The sequence below is a fragment of the Nanorana parkeri genome, unplaced genomic scaffold, assembly GCF_000935625.1.
Source record: "Nanorana parkeri isolate BGI_ZX_2015 unplaced genomic scaffold, ASM93562v1 scaffold85, whole genome shotgun sequence".
Lineage (NCBI taxonomy): Eukaryota > Metazoa > Chordata > Amphibia > Anura > Dicroglossidae > Nanorana > Nanorana parkeri.
In genome coordinates this window covers 564,700-586,383 of record NW_017306353.1, presented here as the reverse complement: position 1 = coordinate 586,383, position 21,684 = coordinate 564,700, and the positions used below count along the sequence as shown (strand labels likewise).

General features: G+C 44.4%; 1 protein-coding gene across 2 annotated transcripts in view; it reads left to right on the top strand.

Moving 5' to 3' along the window:
* Positions 1-13,428, top strand: part of RAB40C (RAB40C, member RAS oncogene family) — a 23,395-nt gene extending 9,967 nt beyond the window's left edge. The window contains exons 2-6 of one of the 2 annotated variants that reach the window (XM_018552348.1): positions 5,913-5,973; positions 8,459-8,519; positions 10,293-10,370; positions 12,231-12,396; positions 13,045-13,428. In XM_018552348.1, the coding sequence (XP_018407850.1) occupies positions 5,913-5,973; positions 8,459-8,519; positions 10,293-10,370; positions 12,231-12,396; positions 13,045-13,340 (662 nt within the window). In that variant the 3' untranslated portion in view covers positions 13,341-13,428. Of the gene's footprint in view, positions 1-5,912; positions 5,974-8,458; positions 8,520-10,292; positions 10,371-12,173; positions 12,397-13,044 lie in introns of both variants that reach the window. The other variant, XM_018552347.1, reaches the window with a different exon arrangement.
* Positions 13,429-21,684: the final 8,256 nt, after the last annotated feature.

The window sequence follows — 21,684 nt, the reverse complement described above, 5'->3', positions numbered from 1 at the left end:
GGATCTGGAGCCATTTCAGAAACATGACAGGAGTGCCCGGAGACCACAAATGACAGTTACCTGATTCACCTGCATCACCTGTGTATGTGGCGGGGCAAATGCCCACTGTGCCAACCCCTCTTGGGCGAATAAACGATCATACGGCTTTAAAAGCCTATTCTACACATTACTGATCAAGATGAGCAGCATTGGGATTTTCTGGGAGCTGCTCTCGCCTTCCCTCTTCAGTCACCGATCATGACTGCTCAGCTGACCATGTTTACCAACCTGACTTTCCCCAAGAGCCTTGTATGTCTGCGGCCCCCTTTGGGAATATTTACAGCCGACATTGACTCCCATATTTAGTAACGGTCAATGTGCACACGCTTACTGACAGTGAAGGGACGCGCTCTGACATACTAGAAAAAAAGAGCAGAAGGGGACGTGCGGTCTCATAGTTTACAAACCCCAGAGATCAAATGTTTTGGGGCAAACTGGAAAACAAAAGATGATTTTTGCAGCCAAGGAGGGCACATTTTGCAGAGATGAAAGAAAAGGGCCTGGATAGGGTAACGCTATATTTTATTATCTTATGGCTGCAGATTATCCTACATAGATGAATTTTATTTATTATAGATGTTGCCGACAGTTGTATCTTTGTGATGCTGCAGAAGTTTCATCAGCTCGGAGTATCATCTTTCCCCGGGTTGTAGGATTATATTACAGAACACAGGGGGGGTCCACAGGGAAAACCATTTGCTGGATTGGAAATGCCGGCTCGGCCCCTAATGGCTTTGGGGAAATGGCTGAGAGAGCTGTGGATGCATTATTCCATCTTATTACAGTGATGTTCTCGTATGGGGAACGCATCTTCTTCCAGGCTGTTAAAATATAGTTTCTACATTGTTGACCTATCGATCTGGACAGAACTAGGAGGAGATGGTGTGCAGGCCTATTAAACACATTCACAACCGCTGCACTTGTCTGTCATTAAATTGGGCGCTGGCAGCATGCAGCAGCGGAGTAACTATATCCTAAATCCTTTAAAGATGAGCTCTGGGAATGTAAAAAAAAAAAACGAACCCTTGCTTTGGGGCTGCCCCTGCTCTGCAAGGTTTAAGTGCTCATTTTATCTAGGGCGCTCATATAAAGCAGATATACTTACCAGATTCTTGGTCCCGCAAAGCTGCTAGACCGGTCCCCGCAGCCTTTTCTCCCCTGAGCTCGGGCAGTCTAAGGTCCGCTGGTGTCATTACGTCTTATGCAGGTCCATTGACTTGCATTAGATGTGAGGATGACGAGGGTCGTTACACAGCCAGAGCGGAGAGAGAGAGAGGTGAGTGCCGACTATAATAGAAATATATCTCCACCGCGCTCCGTACAGATAAAATCTCGGCTACAACCGGTGGATGGCACCACAAGATACACTGAAATGCTTTGTCCGCACACCAATCTGCTTCAGAATGTTGTTGTACTTCTTAACGTCCTTGCAGCATGATATAAATTGATGCAACATTTTGGTTCGTCAGGCAAATAGTAATAAAGCTTTATTTGAGCCCCCTGGACAAAAGGAGCACTTATCCCTTGCAGTGTGGGGGAGCACCACTTTTTTTTCTTTAATAAAAAAAAAAAAACAACCCAGAATGCATATTGATGAGGCGAGCTTTGTACTGAGGCTCCTGTAGTTTGGCAGATTCAGCAAGGGTTCGGGTACTTTCAGCTTTGAATTTGAGATTCTTCTGGGAACATTCCCGAGTTTCTTCAGTTGCTTCTGACCTCCTTTCTAAGCTCTATAAAGCTGCTTTTGCATTCCAGTTGACTTGAATGGAAATAAGTAGTTTTGATGCAACAAATGCTGTACACAAGCCCTTGGCCTGTGCACAACTGGCAGGTTATTATTTATTAGAGGTATTTATATAGCGCCGACCATTCACACAGAACATTCACATCAGTCCCTGCCCCATATGGAGTTTACAAGGTCCCTATCTCAGGCCAATATAGGCAGGAGCCAATTGACCTTCCAGCATGTCTTGGTGGGAAAGAAATGGAGTACCCAGAGGAAACCCTGCCATGCACAGGGAGTACATGCATGCAAATTCCATGCAGATAGTGTCTGGCAGTGAACTAGGGACCCCCAGTGCTGCAAGGCAGAAGTGCTATCCACTACGCCACTGTGCTGATGGTAATAATCCGGTCGGGGTGATTCCAAGAGCTATTTTGTCAAGTGTGTCGCTCGCCTCAAATAAAATCTCCTTTTGCAGCTATGAAAATGTGAAAGTGTTAAAGAAAGCGAATTATATAACCGACAAAATGGGCTTTAAATATTCCATTGTGTAAAGTCTGCCAAGGAGATGCTGTAATCAAGGAATGTAAAGCTGGCCATACACTGTTCGGCCAGGGTGCAGACCTACAAGATCCTGCACAATGCAGGCCGCGCAGCCCCATTGATTTCAGTGAGGTGACATCCACGCAGCAATCGCAGAAAAAAGGTACATGTGCATTTTTTGCGCTAAACGACGTGTGGCAGTTTTTAGCGTGTTCGGAAGCACAGGTGGAATCACGGCGGGAAACCGCGCGGTCCGCCCGGCACGACTGGGGTGCCATTATAAAATAAGGGCACCCACAGTGTGATTGGTGCACACCTAGGTGACTCTGACCGCGTGGCAATCCGCGCAGAATTGTGTTTGATTGCCGCTTGGTGAAGTGTCGTCTAGGTGTGTACCGGCCCTAAAGGGCAATTTCTGCTCAAAAATTGCTCAGTGTAGCTCGTCCAATACATTTCAATGAAGCTGTTCACAGCTCAATGGAGCTGTTCACAGCTCATTGTCGCCTCTCGCTTGTCGCTCAAACATGACCTATTTTTTCCAGGGGATTTTTTTGCGATTTGGCCCCAATAGGCTTTGATAGACTGCCAAAGAAACGCTTCGTAGTGCGACAAAATGTGCACTGTAGCGCAATGTAGCTCAAATCAGCTCTGAAAGTTTTGACTGTAGTTCAAGTGAGAATGGGGGTCTTAGGTTTTTTTCCTCCATCCATGCTAAACAGGGTGAACGTACAAATCTCCTGCTGTGGTTCTTGCACTCTGACAGCCATCGATCACCGCTGTCTGAATACATGAACAGTGACTGCAGCTGACTGGCCAAAACAATTTCAGCCTGGCTCCTTTTAAAAGTCAATTCAGTAATCTACTTTTGTCGAGCCTGCAGGGCCATCTACTAAAATGTTACCCCATTCACAGGAATCGGATGAGTTTTTGGTCCGGCCTTGGTCTCTCGGCGCCATAAATGTGCTAATATATATAGAGAAGAGATCGGGTACCACGTAGAGTGTGGGCAGCTCCTCATCAATCAATGTGTGTTGCGGATCTTCATGTAACTTCTCCGCAGCGCTCTGGAACTGTTTGTACTCTTTAAATAATTGATGCTGACCATAATGTAAGGAAGCCAGCCGTGCTTGTACAGCGGGAAACAGGAAAGCTCGCCATTTATTAATAGCAGGAAAGTGTTTGCCTTTCAAGAGCCCTTCGTCAAGTTTTCACCCGTCAATAATGTAAATAGAACCAAATCACCAAATCCGCTTGGTAATCCTGGCGATAAGCTGGAGGCGGAATGATTAGGGAGGATGACAAGACTCTGCTGTGCTTACAAGAATGTGAAGGAATACGGCTGATTAGAACAACTCGGGAGAAGGGAACCCAGTCAGTCCAATGTTCATGAACTCAATGCTGTTAACCTGCATTTCAAAAATGACTATTGGAAACTGATTGCTCTTGGTAAGACTGACCCTTGCGTCATGTTTGGTTCGGGAACCGATGGTGTACTTTCAGAGTTGTTATTTTTATCTCTAGAGTCCTACAGTGTCATTTTTGGGTATGTGAACCTCTACTCTTGGCCCACATCAGACTAGGCACTTGTGTACGTTTGTCACTCATCAGCATAAGGTAGCCCATTCATTCCAATGGACTGCCCTACGCATGGCAAAGAAGCTCTTGCAGCAGTTGGAGCTGCAAGCTTTGTGCGTTTATACATGCGTTTGCTGCACATTAACACGCACCAAGACACATCTTGCTTGCCAACTTTGTGGAGTAGTTAACAAATAATGGCACCGCAAGCACAATGTGTGCTTATTGCGAGTTGTGTTCACCAGCGTGACTAGTGTGAATGGGGGCTTAAAGCCGGACTGAACTTTCAGTTTAAAGGAGTTTTAAACGCTCAAACTTTACTTTTTCAGTAATGAATCCAGATCTGATACACATGGCCCAGCAAAGCATTGCTTTACATTTTCACCCTTAATTTAACTGGATTTTATACTACTTCCTTTGATTGGACTTTTTTGTATTAAACTCTCAAATGCTTTTTCAATAATCCAGATGAAACAAATGTACATCACCCAGCAAAGTATTTCTGTACAATTTTGTCTAAACACTTGGTCATCATGTTTCTAAACAGCTCCAACTCTCTCAGCTCAGCTTCTCTGAACGTCCTGTCCAGTACAAGATCACAAGGGGCAGAGCAGTCTGCAGTAGCCATCCATCTACTAACCTGTGATGGGATAACTGTCTTTTAATATCTTTCTTAGAGGGGGAGGGGGGGGAGGTTTGCTCGGCTGTCACAAGACAGATTGGAAAGGACCCAGTGCTAAATGCCCTTGGACCCTGGGGGATTAAACAAAGACTTTTGCCTTGTGGCAGTGCTGCTTCTTGAATTTTTAGGTACTACATTTTTTTTTTTTTTTACATGTATCTTCTGGATCCTAAATGTTACGTGTTTAATTAGTTGTGATGTATCATTTGCCGCTGTGGGGTTTTTTTTTTTTACATTGCAACTGGCCAGGTTTAACCTTTTTGTACTCTTTAGAAAGTTGGTCTTGGAAAGGCAGTTTGAGGTCACGTATACTTGGGCAACTTCAGATGATCAATTTAAAGCATAGGGACTTAATAAAAAATTGGCAAAGCTAGTATATTCTAAAGTAATGATGCATTCCTGTGATTCTCAAATCATAAGGATGACTATTACAGGTATTTTATATAGCGCTGACAATTTACAGTGCACATTCACATCAGTCCTTGCCCTGAAGGAGCTTACAATCTAAGGTCCCTCTCACATGCATACATACATACAGGGCCGATTTAGATAGTTGCCAATTAACCTTCCAGCATGTTTGGAGTGTGGGAAGTAACCACAGTACCCGGAGGAAACTCCTTGCAGATAGTGTCCTGATCTGAGTTTGAACCAGGGACCCCCAGTGCTGTAAGGCTACTCCATGCTTTTGCCCTACCATCAACCTATTTACATTCTTCGTAGATGTCACTACGCTGACGTCCATCGAGAGCTCTTTTATTCCTGTGATCCTGTCAGGAAAAATTGTATAGAGCAGCCACTTGCATTGGAAGCATGGTTTCAACTAGTGCGTAGCTACTCACTCTTAAAGCGGACCTTTACCCCCATCTTTAAAATAAGAACAAGCACACCTCTTAGAAATGTTTTAGTAATGACAATCTACAAACACATCTAGATAATTGCTGGCTTTGTATTCATTGCATACTTTATTTTTTTCCCCCAGTCTTCTGACAGTGGCCATGTTTACTAAGGGCAGGTTACTAGATCTCCCTTTTTACTTCCTGAAAACCTGGCACATGTGACTGTACATATGACTAAGACGTCTTGTTGCTGCAGTTGCTTGGCATTTTTAGTGTGACCTTTTGTGATCTATTCTCATGTCAGTTTATTACCGGTGTTCAGGCTGCAGTACAGTATTAAGTTTCACCTTCTGGGGGCATTGCAGGTTTACTGCAAAAGAGAATCACTTGATCCCAAACTATGGAGATCTAGTGCACACATCTTCATCAATCATAGCTTGTCTAGATGTATAATAAAGTGACAGATATTGATCTGGTTGTTATTCTGTTCCACTCATTTTATTTTTTATTTTAGGTATTGACTACAAAACCACTACTATCCTGCTGGATGGCCGGCGGGTCAAGCTTGAGCTCTGGTAAGGCAGAAGCTGCAAGAGGTCTAGTCTGGGTCAGGTCTTCGGACAAAAATTGTTGGACTATAGCGACCAAAAAGTATTTGATATTTTTTTTTCTAACTTGCATTCGAAGAATGATCACAAGTTTACAGTGCTTAGTGAGGCTTACCCTGAATTGTTGAGAATATTAAGTCATTATGAAGACATTTCTGGTCAAACAAAGTGGAGCCAACAAGGTTTTTTCCTTTTATCCAATGACCCAGTTATGAGGTTTTTGGCTGGATCAGGCACAAGTGTTATGTCTGCTTGCATTGCTCTCCACCTTGCTCTGGAAACCTCTATGGGCTCTCTCCAACACAAGCGTATGTAATTCCCACGTTGAGACCCTGCAGCAGATAAAACTTTGCACTAGGGATGCACGGATACCGTTTTTTTCGTATAGAGTACCGATTTTTTTTTTTTTTTATGTCGGTACCGAGTAGTGGTGTCATGTGTCCCGATTATTGGGATGTTGGGAGGCGGGTCAAGACCCTTGCTGAGGCTGCTTGGCTTCCTGACCAATCAGGAAGCCGGGACGCGAGTCATGATTGGTTAGGAAGCCAGGCTGCCTAGCAACAAGTAAAGCCGTCTTCCTGGGCAATCGAGGAGGCGGGGTCATAACCCACTGCCCAGCTTCCTGATTGGAAAGGAAGCCCGCTCCACGCTCCTGCACTGCCGGTCAGAAGGAGATCTCCCTTTGACCGGAAGCTGCGGTGTCGGTGGTAAGTATTAGAGCATTTGGGTGAGTAAGAGTACTCGCCCAAATACTCGGTATCTGCACCGATACTAGTATCGGTGCATCCCTACCTTGCATCTCACCCCAGATTTAAACTTTAAAAAAGGGTTTATTTTATTCCCCTCATCCCTCTATATTCAGGATATAATGCTCATTTGATTTTGGGAGATGTAATAGAGGAAATTCCAAAATTCTGTGGCAGCTTGCACTTCGGTCTTCATTACTTCCGCCCCATAATATAGTCAGGCACTCAAAATCACATACAATGCAGAAACAGCATTGTTACTTTATCAGCAAGGTTTATTTCTTCTCCTTTTTTATGGCCTTTGTTCTGCAGAATTTGATTTAGTCCTACACATTCTTCCTTTATAGTTAGTTTAATTAGTTTAATTACAAATTAGACTGATGAATCATCAGTATACCTGCGTCAGGTCTGTGATCATAACAAAGAAAACAGGCAATGAGCACCATTTGTAAAGTGTTATTTCCTGATCAACCTTACATCACTAGTCATCACAAAGATGAAGTTATCTTTTGAAATAAACCCATGGGAGGTTCTTGCATCACTGAAAGACTCCCAATCCCAAAATCTCCAGTTGTCTGTTCATATGATTTTTACTGTGCCTCACATCCCCAAATCCTGGGGTGCAAAGAGTGTTTGCAGCTTCGTGTTTACACTTCTGGCCCAGCTCCTCTCACCCTCTGACCTTCCTATTAATCAGTTAGGCTGCCCGATCATATCTGGTGGGCTATGCGTTCGATGCACAGGGTAGACCAGGAGCGAGACCAAGAAGCTGCAGTTACTAAGAGTTTTTAACTGCTCCCCACTTTAAAGCTGAAATAAGGCAAGCAGCAGTTGTGACTGGAGTTGCACTTTAAGCCCTCGTTCACACCTGAACGTTTTGTAGCGCGTTCTACGCTCGACGAACGCTCTACAAAACGCTCAAAAATATAAATCCCATTGTATTCAATGCTCTCTTTCCCACCTTGGCGTATTTCCGCCCGTCCCTAACGCGCTACAAAACGGCCCACGTCTGAAAAGGTACAGGTACTACTTTGGGCCGTTTTTGTTCCGCGTAGTTGTCTGTTCATATGATTTTTACTGTGCCTCACATCCCCAAATCCTGGGGTGCAAAGAGTGTTTGCAGCTTCGTGTTTACACTTCTGGCCCAGCTCCTCTCACCCTCTGACCTTCCTATTAATCAGTTAGGCTGCCCGATCATATCTGGTGGGCTATGCGTTCGATGCACAGGGTAGACCAGGAGCGAGACCAAGAAGCTGCAGTTACTAAGAGTTTTTAACTGCTCCCCACTTTAAAGCTGAAATAAGGCAAGCAGCAGTTGTGACTGGAGTTGCACTTTAAGCCCTCGTTCACACCTGAACGTTTTGTAGCGCGTTCTACGCTCGACGAACGCTCTACAAAACGCTCAAAAATATAAATCCCATTGTATTCAATGCTCTCTTTCCCACCTTGGCGTATTTCCGCCCGTCCCTAACGCGCTACAAAACGGCCCACGTCTGAAAAGGTACAGGTACTACTTTGGGCCGTTTTTGTTCCGCGTTTCCATTGGGATACAGCCAAGTAGCCTTCAGAAACGCACGGCTTTTTACCGCGCGACAGACGCGCATATGCAATACGCCTAGGTGTGAACGAGACCTAAGTTGTTTCCAGCAGAACCAACATTTTGTGACTTCTCTGCACCTCTGACCTTTTCCTTTTTGCCTCAACAGGGACACCTCTGGCCAAGGCAGGTTTTGCACAATCTTTCGGTCTTACTCTAGAGGAGCTCAGGTAAGATCTAGTAAAAACATTTCACCATTGCCTTATAAGTTCCACACACAGCCCCAGAAAAAGATGCTCAGATGTACTCTGCTCAGTCCTGTTGGTGTACTGGTGCAATTCTTACCGGTACTCACTGGTTTTATGAATACATTTTATTACTACACTATATTGCCAAAAGTATTGCAATGCCTGCCTTTACACGCACATGGACTTCAGTGGCACCCCAGTCTTAGTCCGTAGGGTTCAATATTGAGTTGGCCCACCCTTTGCAGCTATAACAGCTTCAACTCTTCTGGGAAGGCGTCCACAAGGTTAAGGAGTGTGTCTATGGGAATGTTTGACCATTCTTCCAGAAGCACATTTGTGAGGTCAGGTACTGATGTTGGACGAGAAGGCCGGGCTCGCAGTCTCCACTCTAATTCATCCCAAAGGTGTTCTATCGGGTTGAGGTCAGGACTCTGTGCAGGACAGTCAAGTTCCTCCACCCCAAATGCGCCCATCCATGTCTTTATGGACCTTGCTTGGTGCAATGGTGCGCAGTCATGTTGGAACAGGAAGCATGAAAGGAGCATTGGAGCATGAAATTGTCCAAAATGTCTTGGTGTGCTGATGTATTAAGAGTTCCCTTCACTGGAACTAAGGGGCCAAGCCCAACCCCTGAAAAAACAACCGCACACCATAATCACCCCTCCACCCAACTTTACACTTGGCACAATGCAGTCAGGCAAGTACCGTTCTCCATCGGATTGCCAGACAGAGAAGCGTGATTCGTCATTCCAGAGAACACGTCTCCACTTCTCTAGAGTCCAGTGGCGGCGTGCTTTACACCACTGCACCCGACGCTTTGCATTGCACTTGGTGATGTAAGGCTTGGATGCAGCTGCTCGGCCATGGAAACCCATTCCATGAAGCTCTCTATAAACTGTTGTGCCAATCTGAAGGCCACACGAAGTTTGGAGGTCTGTAGCTATTGACTCTGCAGACAGTTGGCGACTTCTGCGCACTATGCGCTGAACCCGCTCTGTCATTTTACGTGGCCTACCACTTCGTGGCTGAGTTGCTGTTCCCAGTTGGGAAAATGGGGTTACCGCCACCAATCTGCCCCCTCTCCAACCCCCCATAATGCCATCCCGGGCTCCGTATTTCCTCCATATCGGCAGTTAAGAAATTATGGAAGCCCACTGGATGAGCTTGATAGCAAGGCAGCTAGCATTTCAGGAATGGGATCGTCAGTGATGGCCTCCATAGATTTCTTTTGAGTATATTCATATATTTTTTAAATATGTCTGGGACTATGTTTGTTTTATTTTTAGCCAGATCAGTATGGAATATTGCTGATGTGTCCTTTTTACCCCGTGTATCCAATGTGCAGTCCACTGGTGGCAAAAACCAGCTGATACTGTTGTGTTGTGAATAAACCGGAGCAGCAGGAGATCATGTTAAACACCTCGGGCCATTTATTGCCTGCCTTTCACAAATGTTCATAGGGCTCTTACAGGGCATGTGTACAATTTGCCAGGAAAATGCGCTATGCTTCTTTCAGCTGCCGTTTCACAATGTCAACACATTGCTAGGCTAAAACACTGTCCATAGCTTCCTTTTAATGTGATGACAGGAAATGTGTTGTGTGTAGGAAATTATTGCCCCACAGGATTACAGCTACAAGATTAGTTCTATTTCACATGTATTCAATAATTGTCCTAAAAAGACTGCTGTTGTGTCGGAGATCATAGATTTTCTTTTTGCAGTATGCTACTTATATAGCTCCTTGATGTTTTCCAGGGAATCCTCCTAGTTTATGATATCACCAACCGATGGTCCTTTGATGGAATTGACCGATGGATCAAAGAAATAGACGAGGTAATATGCCATGGGGTAGCTGTAACACTTCACTCGGAAGACGAGATCAAATGATACCTGTACTGTCTATCCACTATCATATTCATGTTCCTTCTGCAGACTTCTCTTCTGAGGCCCCATTCACACCTGACCGTTTTGTAGCGCGTCCTACGCTCGATGAACGCTCTACAAAACGGTCAAAAAAATAAATAGCATTGTAGTCAATGGTATCGTTCCCACCTGTCCGTATTTCCGCCCGTCCCGAACGCACTACAAAACGGCCCACGCATGAAAAGGTCCCGGAGCGTTTTTGCTGCGTATTGGTCCGTTTTGTAGGGGGTTTTCCATTTGGATACTGCCAAGTAGCCTTTGGAATCGCGCGACTTTTTAACCGCGAATCGCAGTAAAAAAAACGCGTGACGGTCACGCGACAGACGCGCATATTACAATACGCATAGGTGTGAATGGGGCCTTAGAGACAATATCACTTTGCCTATGCCAGCCACCACTCTTTCTCTTGCAAATGTTTGTAAATGGTAGCCCACAATGTTATGTTTAGAAGTAGAGTTCATGGTTTCTGCAGGACTGTGAATTGAATTGTCACACTCTGTTTAATAGTCCAGATACTTTATAAGATATAGGGATGAGGGGGCAGTATAGAAATAGCCAATGCATTTTGGGGGCTCATACAAATACCCCCTTCATCATGGCTTACAAATGGAGAATATGCATCAGGACTGTGATGGCTTGAAATTGGATACACTTTTGGCTGATTTGGCAACAAGTGGGCAAAATGTGCTTGCAGGACGTTATCAAACCTGTGATCTCACACACTGGTTTCCAGCGATCTCATGCGTCCCCTTGCACACTGCTCTAATCAACAGCTCCGTGAGCAGCGCTGTTCATTGAACTGTGTGGGGAGGGGCATGCCACAGACCACTCGAGACCCGGCCACTTTAAAAATATGCATAATCTTGAGGCCATGGCACCCTAGTCGAAGGCAGCTGTAGACTGCCTATGGCCATCATCCCTCTTAGAGACTTGTACATTATCTTGGGCTGCTCTAGCTGCAATTCCAGTTTTAATCATTAGGTGGCCATGCTGGGGAAGCCCAGGATCTGCAAGGCCGTCCTTCTTTGTTGCAACATGGGCCAAAAAGAAGGTAGATTGCTGGAAAAAAAAAGTTAAATCCCAGCTGTATATCCTATACCATGCAGTGAAGGAACTCCGTAATCTTGATTTACTTCATGGTCCGCTCCACAGTAGTGGAGTTCGGCTTTGTGCGTGGGGGGGGGGGGGCTGTAAAAAAAACGCATATCAACTGCCTGTATTTACCACCCCTTTTGCCACCCACATAAACAAGGTCTTCTACATTGTGTTTTAAATGAACAATCACAAACGTGAACGATTCAAATTAAGCATATAATAAAGAAAAAAAACCATATACAGACCGTCCCTTCAGAAAACTCAATGTCACAAAGATCAGTAGAGATGTAGAAAGCTGAAGTTGTAAATCATCATCCTTTTAGTTGTAGATAAAGTTGGGAAGCATAAGAAACCCTGTAAGGTTTTTACGGCTATACTTACTTGGAGAGAGCTACACTCATTTTCTATCACATTGACAACACTTTTACCAGACAGGAAAGGAGGGAAAACCTGCAACAAGGAACATGCACAGCAATCGAAACATGATCCGTACTCTACTTAAAAAAAGGCATTCTTCTTTCGATCTGTTGCTGTTGGAGATTAATGCATTGCAGCTTTTAAGTTTCCACCCTTCTAAACGAGCATTAAAATACCTCTTTGCCTTTTTTATTTTTCCAGCATGCTCCTGGAGTCCCTCGCATCTTGGTGGGAAATAGGCTGCACTTGGCCTTCAAGAGACAGGTGCCCACCGAACAGGCTCGGGCCTACGCCGAGAAGAACGGCATGACGTTTTTTGAGGTCAGCCCACTGTGCAACTTCAACGTGACAGAGTCCTTCACAGAACTGTCTCGAATAGTCCTCATGAGGCATGGAATGGAGAAGATATGGAGGCCAAACAGGGGTGAGTGGCCTGCGTCAAGGGGAGAAGGTGACAGTGTGTTAGAGCTACAGTATATAAAGTAAATTGGGGCTTTAGGGTGGTGCAGAGGAATAGGAGGATGAGTGGAGTCAGAGGGTTGGGAAGGGTAAGAGAAGGATAGTCTTAATTAGAGGTAAGATCTCTAAGGATAGATAAAGCAAAAAAGAGACCACACCTGGAAGGACTAGGATGGCAAATGGTGCAAAGACAGGCGTCTGCTGAGGATGGGGTATAGCAGAGAGGTTCCACACCTGGAAGGACTAGGATGGCAAGTATTGCAAAGACAGGCGTCTGCTGAGGGTAAGTATATCGATTAGTGTCCATGCCTGGAGGGACCAGAACAGGGAATAGTGCAGAGACAGAAGGCTGCTGAGGATAGGTACAGCAAAGCGGGTCCAAACCTGGAAGGACCATGATGGGGAAGAGTGCAGAGGCATTAGGCTGCATTTGCTGCTAAAACATAGCAGATACAGTGTAGAAATGTTATTTTCAGTCCAGAAATAGTCTACAAATTCTATACATTAATACAGTTAAACGGTGACATGTCTAATGTATGGAGGAAGGTTCATTGCTGTTCGCTGTTGCTGTTTGTGGAATCTCTCTAACATATGTTGTGTATTTCTCCTCCAGTATTCAGCCTGCAGGATCTTTGCTGCCGATCTATTGTCTCCTGCACGCCTGTCCATCTAATCGATAAACTTCCTTTGCCAGTGGCTATCAAGAGCCACCTCAAATCCTTCTCCATGGCCAATGGAATGAATGCTGTGATGATGCATGGACGTTCCTACTCCGTGGCCGGTAGCGGTGGCGGGGCTGCAGGAAGTGGCGGGGGAAGCAAAGGCAACAGTCTCAAACGGTCCAAATCGATTCGACCACCTCAGAGCCCCCCTCAGAACTGCTCAAGGAGCAACTGCAAGATCTCCTAGCATGGATATCTGGAAAGTGCAGGGGTGAAAAATGGCGTGCCCAGCCATTCGACCGTTTGGAGAGGCTGCTCTGTGAGCCGCACCTACATTTTGGCGATTTGGGAGTCTGTGGTCATAGCGGAGGACGTCCATCTTGTACTGTACTAAGTGAATTCCTGGCACAACACACCCAAACCTGATTCCTTCAAGGGGTCACACTGCATGATGGCTCTGACTCACTTCAACTATCCCAGGGGCAACACTGTGCTAAGACTCCCCTTCCTTATTTATAAATAAGTATATATATTAACGGACACTTCACTTTTTTTTTTTTTATAAACATAATGTGTGAATATACAATACTTCTGTATCATACTGTAAATAATTAACATTCCTACCTTCCCTTAACCAAGGGACAAACATGGGGCTTCTGCTACTAACCGCTGCATGGATTTCCATATTATTGCATTTCCCAGGGACCGAGTGACCAAACCTGGAGGAAAAGGTGTCACCTCTAGCAGCCGGTCAGGTGTAAGGTTTTATTTTCTCTGCTAGCTAAATGGTAGCTGCAATCTAGGTGCCATGAGCAAAATCTCTGCATTCCTTCTCTGCAGTTTTTGTAAATCACATTCCATGTATACTATAAACCTAAATAGGCTAATTCCAGAAGAAAAGGTGTAACAGAGAAATGAGTTTACCAGAACATCTAGTTGGAGATCATGTTTTACACTAACTGGATTGATGCTACAGATTGCTACCTTGATGTCATCATTGCTGTATCATTGTTGGTAAGCGTGATATTAGTGTAAGTCCAGCCAAAACATTTTTTTATGGTAGTTTTGGATAGAATGAAATATAGGACCCCTGTTGGGTTTTTACTACTATCTGGGGCTTCATTACAAAGATCTCACCTCGCTTATTGGAAATGAGGGAAAACTTTCAAAAGCAACACAGACCAATCTAAAAAAAACAACATTTTAAAGAGTAATGCTAGCCATACACGATTAGAATCTCAATCGGCAGTTTATACTGATTTCTAAAAAAAAATAAAAAAATAAAAATTTTCAGAGCGTTCGATGTCATCAATGACTTAAAAAAAAAAAATTTGTTTAGCCACTGGCATGGCAAAAATTTGTGTGATTGCCATGCCCGTGTTTTGCATTTTAACATCGAGATATAATGTTTGTGTGTGCATGTCATCTTCTAAGCCATTCCCTCGTACTACTGTATTTAGGGGAACAATCGTGTGCAAAAACAACAATCTTGCCTTGTGGCAGTCGTTGCGTGTCATTTGTGAAACCATCTGATGTTTATGATAAATTATTTGGATTCTATTACCTGAATAATCATTGAAGGGTAAGTTCACTTGACCCAAGTGAATTTGTTATTATGGAATTACCCCTCCAATCTGGCCACCTCTCTTTTCCCCTGTGCTATATGTGCCTTTTAGCAAACACTCCTTCCCACTCCAATTTGCCCCCCCCCCTGCTGACCAATGAGTGCTCGCCATTGGTCACCAGATTGGAGCCGGTTTTCAAAATTCACTTGGGAAAGTGAACTTGCCCTTTAAACAAATGCGTTTTTTTATAATAAAACTTTCTGGATGAAAGTTTTGTTAGGACATGTGCATTACAATAATTTTACTTTTTCCGACCACATTCGCTGTTGGAGTTTTGTTTGCTTACATATGAAGCAAGAAAAATGTTCCACACGTCTCCTGTTTTTTTTGGTCTCACTACGGTCGAAACTGATCGTCTATTAATTTATCCCTATCAATGTAAAAAAAAATACATTTTGAACGAAATTCTAATTCTGTATGAGCAGCATTGGGCAAGGAAAAATCTACAGTCAGCTTTTTATTGCTTTATATCTCTGTTGCAGATTTTCCCCTCACTTCCTGTCTGGTGACACATATCACTCTGGCGAGGAGAGATTTCTGTAATAAAGCCCAGCTAGCATTGATAACTCGTCGGTTGGACTTACACTTTAGGCGGTGTGTGCTGATATGGCTGCTAAGTCCCCCTTCACTACCACTTTCTTCCTGTAAATAAGATGGCCTCCAGCACAGCACACAATGGCACCTTAGACCCACCACTCCTTGAAACAAACATCTGGAACCCAACAAAAGTATCAATGCTACCTCAATATTTTTGAATTTAGACCTTTTCCAGAAATAATAGAAAGCTCTAGCCTGATTGCTGAAGTGGGACTTGTATCTGTTCATATCTCACCCACCTGTGTGTTGTGACTGCTTTCTTTTGTCTCCAGCAAAGCTCCTACTCGGACACCGGAGGGAGGTGTAAACTCCACCATATGGGCACCCATCCAGTAATCTTATTGTGTTTAATTGTTCCGAGTCATTTGATCCCGAGATACACAACATGGAAATGGTATATTTGAGCTTTCTCCGCATCCATCAGTACAGTGCAGGCAATGAGGCTTGAAGACTGCGGCTCATATAATACAAAAGTAGGATTTGGTTATAAAATCTGGCTGCTTTTGCTCACGTAATGCAGTCTGTCTAGCTGATCTGATTACATAGAGGACCAGCAAAAAGGAAGGTGCTTATCACTTTACATGGGATTAAGGCTTGGTGTCGGTCATCCTGGTTCGCCTAGATTTGTAGGATTCCGTACATCATTTTGTGTTGCCTTTCTATGAAGCAAGTTGCATTTTGGCAGCTGCTGAGAAATCAGGCCCACTCCCCGGTTTGATATACTTTCACTGCTACAATCGCATCCAGGCTGCTATCTTTATCTTGGCTGGTGGTTTAACAGTTAATAAAATCGTGTTACTGACCAAATGTAATGGATATGTCAAAGCCATTAAAAGGCACCTGTAACAAAATGAGTTCAGATAATGTACACATGGTAATAACTTTGTTTTGTTCTTTTCCACTTGCTGATTAGTTTTCTTTTTAATCTGTGTTATCAAGCTTTTATTTGAGGACATCTGTCTGTTGTGAGGGGACTGGGGCATCTCTTTGTACAGTATAGAGCGGAGGAGATTAACGTTCATCCCTTTCCTTTTGTCTGAGTGATTTGAGCCAACCAGTAAGGGTATTCTTTGCTCATCATGATACTCATTGGTGTTAGAATGCTCAAGCAAATGTGGGGAGCCCGCCTTCTAGAGCTGGCACAGAATCTCCTGTCTATGGCACTTAGTAAAAGGTGCGCTTAGTTCATGGCTGCCCACTCTTCTGCCATCATGGTTATCCTTGTTTAAAAGAGGGGTAAAGTCAAACCTCCTCTTTGGCTTTACTTTTCTTTTGGGTCACAGAAGTACGTGTCCTCCTGTGACACAAAGTCAACAGTGAAGGGCTAGTGCCTGCTATCAGCTGATGAAGTAGAGCCATGTTGCAGTCAGGAAGGATACCGAAAATATTGTCAGGATCCACCCTGGCTGCCTAACTGACAGCTGCCTCTCCAGATCCAAAGTTAGCTGTGCCCACCCTCTCCCCTGTCTGTCCCTCCAATGAGGGCTGGAGGAACAGAGATGGGGAAGTGATTGACAGTCACTGCTCTCTGCAGGGAGAAGACACCAAGAGCTGAGAGATCAATGTCTGTATAGAGCCAGCGTGTGGCAGCTGCAGTATCCCAGGCTGGTTCTTAGCATCAGGAAGAGTAGGTTTTGCCCTCCCACACTTTAATATTTGTAATCATTTATCATTACTTGATGGGACCATCTGCTTGTGTCATGCAGGGTCACTGGCTACCAAAGGCTTTATCACAAGCAAGATACCCAGAGAAGAAAGGGATGCCATCCGCCTCATCCCTCCCTTTTAATATGATAAACAGGAGATGAGGCCTTAGCTGTTGGAAACATGAGCCAGCAAGATCAATGCAATGTCATGAAGTAAAAACATAGAAAGTAATGAAAAAGAAACCAGCAGCAGCATGGAAAGATTTTAGCTTGTGTAAATGATCAAACCCATTCTGTGGTGTTTGCACTTGCCATGATATCTTTACTAAAAGGTTAGAACATATATTGGCCCTAAAATAAAATATGTAGAACAATCATAGTTTTAAAATGTTTAATGTTAGAATTATTGAAATGTCCTAATATTAGAGATTTAGTTTTTAAGCCCTTTTGTATCAGTAGGCTCGGGTTAGGAAGGGAGGCATAGTTTGATGGATTTAGAAAACAAAAGTATAATAAAAGCTTGTAAAGCCAGGTTTGTGATTGATAGTAGGGACCACTATCGCTCCCCGGAGATCCTATACAAATAACCACCTTCTAAAAGTCGCACGTGTTATCTCATTGAGTTCTATGGGCACAGCTGGGTGCGGAGCGCTTGTACCACATCGCATCCTGTTGCACTGAAAAAAAGTACTGAATGCTGTACTTTTTTCAGCGCACGCCACCACATTCCATCATGTGAATGGTATCAAGCCGTGACCAGGCAAATTGCCTTGTCTTGCTCTGGAAAAAACTGCCAGCGCAGCATGAATGTAGATGATGTCATTGGGCCCTAATACTGAGAGATGTAACTGCTTGTTGACAGTGTTTTCATTGGTGTCACATTGATTTTGTGTGCTCCACATGAGATGATGGTCAACAAGCCATTAAATCGCTCAATTGCAGATCTAGTTGCCCATATAGCCCCAGCTTTAGGGAGGGACTGTTGCATTTTGAGGGCAGTGAGCGTGCGACTTTTTCTCCCCATGGGGCTTTTCAGGAAGCTTAGGTGGTGGTGTGAGGACTGGAATGGCAAACATAAATGCATGATCTGGCACCTTATCATTTATGCAATCCAGCAATGACCTTGGTTTAGATGGGGGGTTTTATTACACTTTGGGGTTTATGTATGAAAAGTATACCAACAGGAACATTTATTGTTGCTCATAGCAACTCATCCGAATCCTTTGTTTCATTTAATATCTGCAAGCTGGACAGATGAAATCGGAGTGGTTGCTGATAGACAACCACTTTTAATGCATAAGCCCCTCAAGGTTCACTTTCAGTGTAAAGGTCAGCATTGCCCAAAACCTTCAGCTTTGGTTGGTAGTTGGCAAGCTAAATCACACGTTGGCATCTTATATTGTTCATGCACCCCAATCCAGCAGTATCTCCAGTTCCACCGAACAGAAAAAGCTTTGGTGGTGGCACAGTCCCCTTTAGGCTCCAGCAGTTAAGGAGTGACGCCTTTGCTGTGTCTTTGTTGAGGTTTCAGACACAACCTACCGTGTGAAAATCCTTTTACTGGATGCCCCGAGATGTGTCAGTGAGCAATTCAGCTTGCTGGTGCCTACCCAAACCATCTGTTTTTGGAGGCCATTAATTGAACAAAGTACCCCTGTCTAATATCTCTTTTAGATGGTGAAGGCAGCCATTTATTCTTCTTTTTCAATCACTTTGCATCTTTCTAGAGTTTGCTGAGTGCAGCCATTGGAGCATGTTTGACCTGTGTTGTCATATTGCCTCAGTAGAATGGATTAGGATGCTCTGTAGAGATTCCATGGGCAGATTCAGGTCTGTTGTGGCAGTTTAAGGAAAATAGATATGTGCTTCACAATGAAGAGTATTTATTCACACATACTAGGGATGCACCAATACCAATATTTCGGTATCGAGTACCAATATTTATTTTTTTGGTACTCGCTGATACAGAGTACCAGAAGTCCCATTCAGGAAGCCAGGCGGCATGTAATGACTAGCCACCTGGCTTCCTGATTAGCCGGGAAGCCGGGCCGCGTGTAAAAACTCGCCATCCGGCTTCCCGATTAGCAGGTAAGCCGTTCCCATGCATCTTGTCACTAGGTGACGAGAAAGCGTGGAGCCAAGCAGGAAGCCGGACGCCCTGTAATGATGCGGCGCCAGCTTCCGGGAAGCCGGCTCCCTCGTCATGAGGTGACCAGGGAACATGAAGCCGGCTTCCTGGCCAATCGGAAAGCCAGGGACCCGGTTTTCCTGATTAATCGGGAAGCTGGCCGGGCAGCGTGTCATTACACACTGCCCGGCTTCCTGATTGGCCGGGAAGTCGGCTCCACACTCTCGCGTCACAAGTGACGCGAGAGCGTGGAGCCGGCTTCCCGGCCAATCAGGAAGCTGGGCAGTGTGTAATGACACGCTGCCCGGCTTCCCGATACCGGAAGTATCGGGCTAGGCATCGCAGCATTTGGGCGAGTACTCGAGTACATACTGGTATCTGTGCATCGCTAACACATACAACCCTACCTGCAATCCCAGGTATGATATCTGCTGCCATGTGCATTACTTGCCGCCTCAGTTTGGAAGGTGGATGCATATCAAGCATTTCATCATAACATTCCAGTTTTACAAGTAGAAATGATCTGCTTCACTTGTTCTGGATATCGGCATTTTTACTGATGTTAAGGAATGACACCATCTAAGCCAATGATTGTCCTGGAGAGCAAGATGGAGTGTACAGTTACACTGCCCCATGGAACTGCACTGTCATTATTCTGCAGGTGTGATTCTGCTCCATCTGTGAAGTCTTGTGTATATTCCACAGGGGTGGGGCCATGAGAGATACTAAAGGGAACAGTAAGGAGAGCAAACTGCCTTCACACCAGCAGATCATCAGCTTACAATGTAAAGAAGTGTAGCTTCATGCTCCCATACTGTAATCGCCTTACCCTGAAGGAGATACAAGAGTCCACCAAAAGTGTTATTTCAGATCTAGAGGTGGAGTCTAGATGTCTGACACTTTCTTGGTACTGCAGTGGTGAGATCTCTCTGCCAAGATCCTGGCTGTCTTTCCATATTCCTCACTGTTCTCCTTAGGCTATATTTACTGGGTGCCCCATGTGACTAATCCATCCACTTATCTGCTGTGCCAGCACTGCATCCCAACTGGTCTGAAATAACCCATCACCATGCGGGGCGCAATGCAGTGTCACCTCTGTCTTCCTCAGGGAGCAAGCTAACAAAGAGGTCCACCAACGTCCTCCTCATGGCTACCCCTAGCTGATGTTTCTTAAATCTTACAACAGCCATCGTTGTGGTAGCCATGCTGTTGTACTTTTACCAAACAGCTGCTCTTTCATCTCATCTGGACGAGAATGATGTTTGGTTCTTATAATTACCGTGACCTGGACAGACCTGAGATCTTCACTAGAGTGCCTGATAAATAGAATTCAATGATATAGTTCTTCAACAGCCACATTAAAAAAAGTTCTGTATTCTTTGACGTTTAAATTTTTGCCATTTCCTGTACCTCCAATAAAACAGCCACCCTGTGCCCATCCACTGCCATAGTGCCCTAGAGGAGCTTGGTTACTGCCCTTCACCTTCATGTCTTCTCACACATGCTGCCTTATTTCATAGACTTCTTCATTTCTATGTGCAGAACCAATTAGATTTCACTTTGCTGGAGTCAGATTAGTAGAGTCATTGTGTCTGATTATTATGGGATGCTACCTATTTATGAACTCGGATCAGATGAGGTTGATGGATTATCACGATTCATGGTCAAGTTTTGGAACACCTCACCCTGATTTATACACATTCCACACATTTTACATTTGATATTTGCTCGGCTTGGTCTTCCTTTAGTATTTGGCCATGTGTCTCCCCACCATTTGCCTCGCTCAGGTTTGATAACACTAATGTAGATGCATGGCCCGTGCCTAGAACCGGCTGCTTGCTCTTCTCCCTTCCATGTGCTGATGTCCACATTCTCTCCACCACCCAATAAACATGAATGACTTTTCTCTTGTTGCTCACTGGGCTCCTTACAACCACATAGCAATTGTGTTCAATATTTTTGCATTTACTATGAAAGGATTCTAATTGGGTGTTTTTATCTTTTTTTTGTCATATTTCATCTGTATAACAGACTATCCTCTGGTTGTTGTATATTGACCCGTCCTAAGGATGCTGGGAGTTGTACCTGCACATCATCCAGAGAGGGTCTAGTCAAGGTTGAACATAGGTGTAAATCCCAAGTCAGCTGTAGTCCCACAACAGCTGCATGGTGGATGACAGTGCAATGTCTGGTCATACGTAAAGGATGTGTAAGCCCAACAACAAAAATGTCATGAGGGGCATTGATTAAAACTGGAGCAGCTGTGCATGGCAGCCAATCAGCTTCTAGCTTTCATTTTAGCCCCTTAGGACCAAGCTTCTGATGCTTGTATTTCAGTTAAGGACAAAAGCAATTTTTGCTGTGTGTGTTCAACCGCAATTTCCATCTTTTTCTCATTTATTGCGCCAACACATATTATATACCGCTTTGTAAAGGCCAAAAAGGGCTTTGATGCGATGTGAGGCATATGTACGTTCTCATTTGGTGCATGACGGAAGTATAAACCCTTAAGGACCCATGAAGTAAATTATTCCGTCACGGTCCTAAGGGCACCTGCTCCAGATTCTGTCTGCTCCAGTTTTGATAATCCCCCCC